This window comes from Pungitius pungitius, chromosome 3 (assembly GCF_949316345.1).
Source record: "Pungitius pungitius chromosome 3, fPunPun2.1, whole genome shotgun sequence".
NCBI classification, from domain to species: domain Eukaryota; kingdom Metazoa; phylum Chordata; class Actinopteri; order Perciformes; family Gasterosteidae; genus Pungitius; species Pungitius pungitius.
This window is the reverse complement of record NC_084902.1, coordinates 5260262-5271498: the sequence shown is the minus strand read 5'-3', so window position 1 is coordinate 5271498 and position 11237 is coordinate 5260262. Positions and strand designations below refer to the sequence as shown.

The window sequence follows — 11237 nt, the reverse complement described above, 5'->3', positions numbered from 1 at the left end:
CCTTAAAGAGAGCTTAAAATAAACCTCAAAAGAATCATTTGCATTGTAACACGCTTGCAATCATCATACCCATATTTGCTTACAAATGCATTCATTCATTTTTATGTTTGGTATGTGTTAGTGTGTGGTCTTTATTTTAATGTAGGACATGATTTGGGTTTCATGCAATATCACTGATTCTGAATTACCCACTTGGGAAATCAATTTAGAATATGAATAGAACAATCTCCATTCAGGTTTCCAACAACACTCCATATCCATTCATTGTAATTCATATTCAACCTGATGTTGAGATTCTCCTCAGATGGCCTCAATGGTTTAGCCTCTTTTATTTTACAAAATAAAAGAAATAGAATAAAGTGATGAATCTCAACAGGGGGTTATAAATGGATGAAATGTTTATTAATCTAATCCCAGAGCAGGATTATTTTAGAAATAATCCTAAAAGTCAGTGGACTGTGCGTGGGTTTATTGTGGACCAGCAAGGGCTTTGATCAGCATTCATATAACCCCTATAGATTTATTTCAAATACGTGGCCGCAGATTGAACCCAAAGCTAAGGTGGACCACTTTTTATACCCATAATAAACTAACATGAATGACACAAAAGTCCTGTTTAGTGTCATGAATGTGGCTACTTTCAGTCTGCTCAACTGTTGACAGACATCCTTCAGGATGCAAAACAGGCGTGTTGTGTCCACACTGAGAGCAAATATTACAAGAAAGTATAAGGCAAGTAGAAGAACAGCCCAATATCAAGGCTGTAAACGGCTGTAGTTATGGAACTTTTTCAGGTTGTGTGTTGCAAGCAGAGAACACAGTAGGGAGATTGCATCGTCCCACTGCAATCAGCCCCCTTCCTTGAATCGTGATACCGTGTCTCGGTTCGTGCTCGCTCTCTGCTCACAACACGGGCTTGTGTTGCCCGCTGGAGGCGAGGCAGGGGAAGGCACGCAAACAGAAGGGAAAGGATGAGGCGCTCCCTATTTGCCAGTCACTCCCTCCCTTCGCTCGCTGCAGCCGCGGCCACCCTCGTCGTCCACGGAGCAGGGAGCAGGGAGCCGGGAGAAGTATTGGCACGGCGCAAAGGCAGCAGCCCCAATGTATTACGGCCGTCAAAAAACTAACACCAGACAAAGCATGTGGCGTCAGTATGAAATATATACAAATAATAATTCTAAAAGAGCATGTCGAGAAAGTCGCTTTGCGCCTTAACCGTCATCGACAGGACCCTCCGACCGCGCGTACACACACACACACACACACACACACACACACACACACACATATTTAAAAATATGTTCATGTCTTTTTTCCCTCTTGACGCACGTGCACGCTCCCGAAAGCCGGAGCGCTCCTTACTTCACTCTCATTCCTCTCCTCCTCCCGGCAGCATCCAGAACCACAGCGGAAGCATCCCCATCACTCTTTGCCTCTCCTCCTCCTTTTTCTCTCTCACCACCAGACCTCTCTCCACTGCGTCTCTCACCCATTTGCTCCCCGCCCCCCTCCACCTACCCAGCTCGGTCCCTCTCACTCCTCTGACGCACGACAGGCAAACGGACCCAAGAAAGCGAGACACCCAAAAAAATAAGGGGGAAAAAAAGAAAAGTAAAGGGAGGAAAAAAGACAGCAGCTGACCCAGCCGTCATTATGATCCACAGGCTATTGGCACTTGGGCACAGGACAGAGACGCGGTCCTGAAACCAAGGGGAGGACACTCTCACCCGGCTACACTGCTGTTGAGTGCTCGCCCGGGGGACGGCAACGGCGGCGGCGGCGGAGGAGGAGGAGGAGGAGGAGGAGGAGGAGGAGGGAGGAAGAGGAAGCGGACGGGCACAAGTCAAGGGCTTGCATTTTAAGTAAACTGTTTATAAAAAAGACTAGGAAGAAAGGTAGAGAGTCAAAGTCACCCGAGAGCCGGAGAGGGAAAGATTGCATTCCCATCACGTCTTCAATCCTCTCTTTTGCCTCAGCCGCTGAGCGAGGGTGAGAGAAAGAGAGCGATAGAGGGAGTGAGAGAGAGAGAGAGAGAGAGAGAGACTGAGACAGAGGGAGGGAAAGAGAGAGCGAGATCTAACAAGATTCACACTTGTGCTCTTTTCCCCCCTGATGCTGTCCAACTGCGGTACGAAACTAAGGTGAGTGCTTAAGCTGTGTGTGCGTGTGTGTGTGTGTGCCAGTGCATGAGCGAATCCGGAGGGGGATCTTGTATGTAGATGTGTTTGGCGTGCGTATAAGTGTGCCCGCATTGCCATGGACTCCAAAAAAAGCGAGAGCGGGCGCTCTCCGTCCATCAAGGATAACGGATCGTGGGGATCCATTTGATTTGATTGATCAAAAGCGGTTTGTTCCCCATTCGCCTAGTTTCTCCTGCCAATGTCACGGCGAGAGGCGCGACTGCATTATGCTTGGCATGTATGTCAGCGAGCGCTGCCCCCCCCCCCCCCCCCCGCTGCTTCGACAGCGATGATATTTTTGGGGTGAATTTCAGAGGACGAGTGCAAGCTCCTTGACCGGGTTGGACAAGCTGGAGCTTTACGTGTGCCATCGTTTCTGAGTAACTTAGTTTTATATAAATGTAAGATGAATGGGTCGCATTGAGATCGCTACCTACGGGAAACAGCACTTTTACGTAAGTATATGTGGCCAACAGATGGGTTTTGATTGCGTGCGTCTCTCTTCTTCCTTCCTAAATGCACTCCGTGCTCCACTCTCTGATTTCTCCTGTTCCTCCTACGGCTCGGTCTACCCCCCTCGTTTCCTCTTATCTTCCTCACAGCCCGGCATTGGATGGTGAGATGGGACGCACCGGGCAATAACAGAACACATCGCTGGAGGATATGTGAAGTTGGAATCCCACTAAACTAAGTAGGTATACAGCACCCGATTCGATCCGCCCAGGGGAATATAACATGGCAACACTATTCGAATTGCTTTTAATGTCGTGTTTACTTTTTTGACATTGCATTTGCGCTTTTTGATCTATATCACGGAAGCCGAAATCAATAAATCCTGGAGGATTACGTACGCAGAGGGCAATACAAACAGGGATTTTCACAATGAGGAGATCGTGCTTAAGGAATTCTTTTTTTCTCCTTGGCGCATTTTACTGTCATGCCATTTTTGGGGGATTACAATATATTTTCTTTTTCCCTCTTTTTTCTTCTTTTTTTCCCCCGTGTCGCTGGGTTTTTGGTTTCAGCACCACGGACAGCGGCTGTGCTCACATCGGGCGAATCTCCTCTGGATTGCCAGGTCCCTCGTTTGAATGGACAGCACTGTGCGTGTTAGTGCGTGTAAAACAAATCACAGCCTTCAAATATATTCAGGGGCTGGGTGACACTTCGTACGGGTGGGATATTATCCCACTTCACACCATGGATATACCGAACGGACTCTTCTATGAGCCCGTCTTGATAGTATTACTATTATTTTTATTGTTGAAACAGTAGTATTTTGTAATATTATAATTTCCATTCTTCTTCTCCCGTCATACTCAATGGCATCACCACCAGAAGAAGTTGACTTGATGCCCCTCATCCCTTCCCCTCCCCCTCCCCCTCCCGAATGCATGGGGAATTTTGCCCAAGAATGTGGCGTGGGAGAATATCCTCGGCGTTTTCTGCAGGTTGCACTAGTGGCGGTTCTATACATTGATAAAACTACAGAATACTACCGGAATGTATGGAGGTGGCCAATAGACATCTCAATGGTGCCCACAGTTTGCAGACTTGTCTACTAATCTACTCATAATTGACTAAATAATGATACATGCAAACACAACTGATGATGGACAGTGTCCTTCAACGGAACTCGTATAGTAGGCCACATTAACAATTACTAATTGATAAGACTTCGATAGGTTCCTTGCAAGAGTTATTATTATTATTATATAAACAGTATGACAACATCCATTTACACCTTTTTTTAATTCTGAGCAAACGGTACCAAGTAACTTGATAAGTAACATTAACATGCTTTGGTTCTATTGTAATAATATAGAAAATACTCTGGCCGCCAGCTAAACCATTTGTGATGAATCCATGAAAAGCCATTTAAAGAGATCACAAGGCCTATTATTATTATTATTAATAAGAACAGTAATAATAAATTAAAATGATATCAATAATAAGACTTTACACATTTTATATGCTTGATAATTAGAATTGGAGTAAATGGTGCTAGAGCAATTGAACCGAGCATTTGATTGTGCTGCTTTTTCTTTTGAGTTTTAATTGAAATTTTGGTGCACCCTCCATACGCTTAAGGGTGACTTGTGCATCATTATCAGATTCCGAGGGCTGTGACAAAACAACAGAAATTGAATCCTTGAGAGCGAGAAAGGGAGGTTTTGTTGCCTGAAATGCAAACCAGCGCAGCGTCAATCTCACGGTCACTAGAAGGCTGACAATACACACGCCACACTGCAAGGTAAAAGGCAACAATGTGCCATAACCTTTTGTTGGCGTCTGGTGTGGCAAAACACATTGTGGTGGTCACAACGGCCACTCCCATGAAACCGGGCATAAATGGACCTTTTTTAATTTTTTAATTTTTTGAGACCCTATGTATACCATAGCGTTCTTGGCCCCTTTTTCTGAATGACACTATATTTCTTTAAGCTATAGACTAGAAAACATAAATATGTTTAGATGAATTCTAACGTGATTGATGTTCAGTAAGTCCCTTGGCAGTCTTCTTCTCGTCCCACTAATGGTCACCTGGCTGATACCTATTCCGTTCCTGTCCACTTCCTGCGATATTCTCTCGCTTACTAAAAGACGGATCGAGTTCCCCGTTATGTAATAAATAGAGCAGAGGGACAGTGTCTCCTCAGAGCTAACCTTATCCACCTGCCATTGCCTTTGTTTATTCATGCTGATAAGCATCTCTCAGGTGATTTATTGTGACCTTACCAGCAAGTTCCGTGTATGATAAATTACAATTACAATACATGCTGGCGTTAACTATCCGGATGTGGAGATTTGTTTACGTTGCTAGGTGTCATATTCCCCATCCCATAGGGCTGGGTTAAGATATGGTTGAAATGACCAGATATTGACGCATCAAACGTGTAGTCTCCAATGTAATTCTATTACCCACCGGTATTCCTTTCTAAGCTGTATTCCATTCAATTTAAACCAATGCACCTTTCTCCTGCATGTGCTTTTGTGTGTGTATTCCCTACCCCCATGACCTCCCTCCCTGCCTTTCTCTCTTTCCTCTGTACTCTGTTGCAGTGCTGTGAAGTGGCTCTGTCCCTGGAGCCGAGACTTCATCCCTTTGGTGTCAGCGAGGATGCTGTGGGTTACCTTGCTGAGCACCATAGCCTTAGGATGGACCACCCCGATCCCACTACTAGAGGACTCCGAGGAGATCGACGAGCCGTGCTTTGAGCCCTGCTACTGTGAGGTCAAGGAGGGCATCTTCCATGTCCACTGTGACAGCAAAGGATTTACAAATGTCAGCCAGATCTCCCAGATATGGAGCAGGCCGTTCAAACTCAACCTGCAGAGAAACTCCATGAGGAAGCTTTACTTTAACAGCTTCCTCCATCTCAACAATGCCATATCCATTAACCTGGGTAATAACGCCTTGCAAGATATCCACGCGGGAGCGTTTAATGGCTTAGGAATACTCAAGCGGCTGTTCCTGCATGAAAACAAACTAGAAGTTTTCCGGAATGACACTTTTCTGGGGTTGGAGAGTTTAGAGTATCTCCAGGCGGACTACAACGTCATCAAACGGATTGAAAGTGGTGCATTCCGGCATCTTCACAAATTGAGAGTGCTCATACTAAATGACAATCTGATTCCCATGCTCCCAAATTATCTTTTCCGATCCATCTCACTAACACACCTGGACCTGAGAGGAAACAGACTAAAAAATTTGCCGTATAAGGGCACTCTCGAGTACGTTGGAAGGAACCTAATGGAAATCCAGCTGGAGGAGAACCCCTGGAACTGTGTGTGTGAGATTGTCCAGTTAAAAACTTGGCTGGAGCGAATTCCTTATACAGCTTTGGTAGGTGAGATCACATGCGAGTACCCATTCCATTTACATGGCAAGGACTTACGGGAAATCAAGCGCAGTGAGCTCTGTCCGCTGCTCTCAGATGCAGAGATTGAGGCCAAGCTGGCAATTCCCCGGATCCCATTCAGCAATGAGAACACATGGCCTACTAAACCTTCCTCCATGCTCTCGTCTTTTCACAACACAGCCTCTTCTGTGGAATACAAGGAAAGAGTTGTCAAGCCCACCAAACGACCTCGGCCCACAAAGAACCCTCCAACCGCTCATAGCAACTATCCAGGCATCAACCAGCCCCCTGTTGCGGGCTACCAAACAAGGCCTCCCATCCCAATCATTTGTCCATCCGGATGTACATGCAACCTTCACATCAATGACCTGGGGCTAACAGTGAACTGTAAAGAGAAAGGCTTTCACAACATCTCCGAGCTCCTCCCACGGCCTGTCAATGCCAAGAAATTATATCTTAGTGGGAACTTAATACAGAAAATATACCGATCTGACTTCTGGAACTTCTCAAGTTTGGATTTACTGCATTTAGGGAATAATCGGATATCTTATGTCCAAGAAGGCGCCTTTATCAACCTGCCTAGTTTGAAAAGTCTATATCTGAATGGAAACGACATTGAGAGACTCACCCCTGGGATGTTTCGGGGGCTTCAGATGTTGAGGTTTCTTTACTTTGAGTACAATGTGATACGTGAGATACAACCCAACTCCTTCTCCCTGATGCCAAACCTCGAGCTGGTTTTTCTCAATGACAACCTGTTACGCTCCCTTCCCAATGGCGCATTTGCTGGCACCAATCTTGCACGCCTCAACCTCAGAAACAACTACTTCATTTCCATGCCCGTCCGTGGAGTTCTGGAGCATCTAACCTCCATTGTTAAGATCGATCTTTATCAGAACCCCTGGGACTGCTCCTGCGATATCGCCCCCCTCAAGCAGTGGCTGGAAAAGCTGTCTTCTGTGATTGTGGTGGGAGACGTCATCTGCAAGACACCAGAATTCGCGTTTGGCAAGGACCTGCGATCGCTTGAGGTTGAGGTCATCTGTCCTGAGCTCAAGTATTCTTCAAGCCCCTCCCCCCCACTGCCTGGTAGGGACGACTCCACCACAAAGAGCTCCGAGATGGGCGAAGCCGGTGGGAGAGGCGCTGTCCCACTGTCCGTCCTCATTCTCAGCCTACTCATCCTCTTCATCTCTGCCGTGTTTGTTGCTGCCGGGCTTTTCGCCTTTGTTCTTCGTCGCAGGAAGAACCTTCCTTTCCGGAAACGTTCCGAGGTAGATCTGACCGGGATCCAAATGCAATGCAGGATTTTCGAGGACCCACCGAGGCAGAGCTGCGCTGGTAACACTGGCACCCCAGAAAAAACGACCCCTAGTATGCACACTCACTCTCACGCTGGTCACACACATGCCCATGGTCACGTTTATGACTACATTCCCCATCCGGTGACGCAGATGTGTAACAACCCCATCTATAAGCCTAGAGAGGGGGAGATAGCAGAGGAAGACAGAGCGCAGTTTCAAGAGAAGAAAGACAGTGGCAACAGTAGCAGCAGTAACTACAGGACATTATTAGAGAAGGAGAGAGAGTGGACCCTGGCCGTCTCTAACTCTCAACTCAACACCATCGTCACAGTTAACCACTCCACGGCTGACATGGCAGCATTTCACGAGAACGGAGGGCTATGCCACACAGTAATTGACAGTCAGAGGCCCACACCAACAGTGGGCTTTGTAGACTGTTTGTATGGGACAGTGCCCAAACTAAAGGACATGCATGTGGCGCATGCGCACCCACCAGGCATGCAGTACCCGGATTTGCAGCAGGACGCACGGCTGAAGGAGACATTGCTTTTCACAGCGGGGAAAGGCTGCTACCCCGACCAGTCCCAAAGCGATTACCTCGAGTTAAGGGCCAAACTTCAAACCAAGCCTGATTACCTCGAAGTTTTGGAAAAATCCTACCGGTTTTAACATCTCTCTCACATGAAGAACAAAAACAAAAACACAAAATCAACACATTTACTTTGTCACCCCGAAAACAAACATCACCCCAAACCAACATAACAAAATACAAACAAGAACAGCATGTTATGAAATAAAATATATTACAGTTACAAAGTTTCCCCCCCAAAATCACTTTGGAGGAGAGGCCATTCTCAGATATTTCAATGAAGTGCCTTTTTTTCAGAGTAGCCAGCAATGTCAACAGCCGTTATTTTTATAACATATAAATATCTCTATATGCCCGACAAAGAGCAGAAGAGGAACGAGAGGGGCGCCGGGAAATAAAACATATAAAACATCCTAAAATACATCTGTCTCTATAACCCCTTTTCATGGAGTTAACATGATGCCCACCAAGCACGGGAGCTGGACGTCTCCCTGACTTTGGGGTTTCTTTCTGTACACTTTAACCCCTGACTAGGATGTACGACCACCCGGAGGCCATGCACATGGAGTTTGTAGGAAATAATCGAAAGAGAGAGAGAAAAAAAAAAAAAAGTATATTAAAATGAACTGCAGTTTGCTGCATGCACTTGCTTCAGTGCAGGAAGCGAGGGGATTTACTCACATCACATCATGAACAGAGATACTGTAACACATTTACAGTTCAGTGTTCTATTTAATTTTTATATCTTATTAATATGGTTATTACGATTAATGAGGACTTCCGTCTATATCAGGGTGCTTCTCGTAAAAAAAAAAGGATGCGCCGAGGCACGGATGGTAAAACATTTGTGAATATTATTATAAGACAACGCTCAAGGTTTTCTGGATATTTCCCTGCACTTTGTTGATGCCCCTTCCATTGCTTCTGGATTCCCCATCGTCACCCACTAACGGCTTTGTAGGAGGCACTTTTAATGTTTTCTCTCTCACAAAGATTTGAAGATTTGAAAAATGTGCATATATTTATTCTGTAATTTCAGTGAAGAATTTAATTGTAAAGGTAATGTTAAATCAATGTATAGTGATTATGCGTCTGGTATAGCCTTCTTAATAAAAACAAACTCTTCAATCACATGTTGAAAGGGTGGATGCCACGGGAACTTGTGTGTAGAGGGTTGTGTATTTGGTGTCTTGTTAATGGCTGGCCAAAAATCAAGAGGTAATGCTGCTGGGGATGAGATACGAGCTAGAGGACCAATAGTGAGTGCTAGACAGGAATGTTGCAGAGGGAAATAACATTACAACTGAATATGAATACTTTTTATTTTCAAATTAGTACCAGGTTTATTTCTCTCATAGGAACAAGGGTCAATTAAAGCGGCAAAAATGTTTTTTGGTTTAGTTATCTAAAAAATATAATATTTTTCTGTTTGTAGGTAGTTTGTCCTATGACCCTTACCAAATGGATATCACAGTGTGCTATTTGTATGCGCCGCTTTATAACTTGTCCTATAGGACATAATGAAGGCAAAAGAATTCAGCTGGTTTTAAAGTTGATTGTTTGACGGGATATACCAAATCAGTGCAGCGCGCTGCAATTTGAATTATCTTAACGGGTATTGCTGATGACGGTCAATAACCAGTAATTGAAAAGGCGAATGAAAACACGATCGAGTGTCGCTCTTTGAATTTGCACATCTAATTTCTGATCCCTTCCACGGTAGCAATGTGGAGATATTCCACAGGAGGGCGATAAAAAGGCTTTCAGTCATTGGGCATTTAGTAGATTGGATGCAGTTATGATGTTTGCACAAAATGCTTATTCTAAGAGATTATTCATATGTCTCATTTAAGTATGATATTTTTTTCCAATATATAGATGTAAAAAAAAATGGCATAAGAATTTTATCCATTATCAGTTTAATCTGTTTAATGCTTTCTTTACCTTTCTTCTTTATTGCTTTTTTTCAAACATATTGACATGAAAATGGCCAACTAAAAATGAAGCATTATCTTGAAAAAACAAGAAATCTTGAGAGGGATGACTATCACGTGAACAGTTTTTTAACCCTCAACAGTCTCTTTCACGACACATATTGATTGTATAACTTTTTTGCTGTTATTTTTGGATAAGTCTGATTTATTTATGGGACCAAATATTACACAAAAAAGGTTTGAGCAGCTGGGAGTAAATTTGGTTTTGCCGGTCACAACGTTATAGTGCTTTTTATCTTTCTGAAGTGACATTTTTGTTTGAGAAAAATATGATTCAATCTTGATGTCTACACATTTGTGACTATCTATGATAAAAAGGCTGCATTTCTGTTTCATTTGAAAATGGCCATGACATGCCATTTGCTTTGATTTTAATAGGTTTAGGAGTGATGATCCTCAATTGCAATTGGTTTTCTGTCAACTTACGCTAAATGAAAGACATGTAGCAAACCACATACTTCCATGTTAAATGGGAAGGCCCTTAGCTAGTTTAGAGCAATCATCATCAGTAAGGATCCAGTCTACAAGCTTGCATAATATGAAACATTTTACCCTGTGTTGCAATCATTGTTTAGTTTCTTTGACAATTATTGTTGCTAAAAATGACTGGAGATCATTGTCATATAAAGCCTTTTTGAGCATGGTAGCATTACGCCGAGCCTCCGTTTCCCAGTCGCAGAACGTTTCACTATGCTGTACCCCTACTTTCTGCCCCCCCCCACCTCATTGCTCTGCTCCTTTGTTTATTTTCTCACCTATGTACTTTCAAACACACACACGCACACACAGACACACACACACACACATACACGCACACACACACACAAACCAACACGTTCAGCTTTCCTTTCCCTGACCAAGAGGTTAGTCTATATGTGGTCAGCGTTTTAAGTGTGCACTCAGTTTGATTAAAAACATAATGCATTACTATGTTGAGCCCAAACGTCACCCTCACCCCTAACCCCCCCAAATTAATGAACAAATAAAGTTTTGGGATCATTGATGATTTTTGCTACCGTCCCATATCTTGGTAACCGTTTATCCTCCACTCTTGTCACCAACCCACCATTATCTTTCACAAATGAGTGCTGAGTTCTGTCCCATTATAACATGCTGAGTGGTTTTATCCCAATAAATCCTCTTGTTATCCTGCACCAACATCTCCATGTGATTTCATATCAGACAATGGCAACCAATGGGATTTAAGGTTGGATTAATGTTTCTTTTTTGTGTGTGAAATGTAAACATTCACTGCTTGTTTGAATCTCTCTATTCAGTCAGTGGTATTAGAGTGTTCAGTGGAGTTA

At 44.0% G+C, this 11237-nt stretch overlaps 1 protein-coding gene across 3 annotated transcripts; it reads left to right on the top strand.

Moving 5' to 3' along the window:
* The first annotated feature begins 1328 nt into the window (after positions 1–1328).
* Positions 1329–10936, top strand: slitrk3a (SLIT and NTRK-like family, member 3a). 3 transcript variants are annotated; one of them, XM_037464309.2, is made up of 3 exons: positions 1329–1989; positions 2783–2871; positions 5244–10936. In XM_037464309.2, the coding sequence occupies exon 3, from the start codon at positions 5302–5304 to the stop codon at positions 8014–8016; it is 2715 nt and encodes a 904-aa protein (XP_037320206.1). In that variant the 5' UTR covers positions 1329–1989; positions 2783–2871; positions 5244–5301; the 3' UTR covers positions 8017–10936. The 3 variants fall into 3 exon arrangements, with proteins under 3 accessions (XP_037320206.1, XP_037320187.1, XP_037320198.1); XM_037464290.2 differs by having other exon boundaries at positions 1329–2141; XM_037464301.2 differs by lacking the exon at positions 1329–1989 and adding an exon at positions 2468–2635.
* Positions 10937–11237: the final 301 nt, after the last annotated feature.

Bases quoted from the DNA above. Each gene is read 5' to 3' on its own strand.
- slitrk3a (XM_037464309.2), top strand. From the start codon at position 5,302: ATGCTGTGGGTTACCTTGCTGAGCACCATAGCCTTAGGATGGACCACC.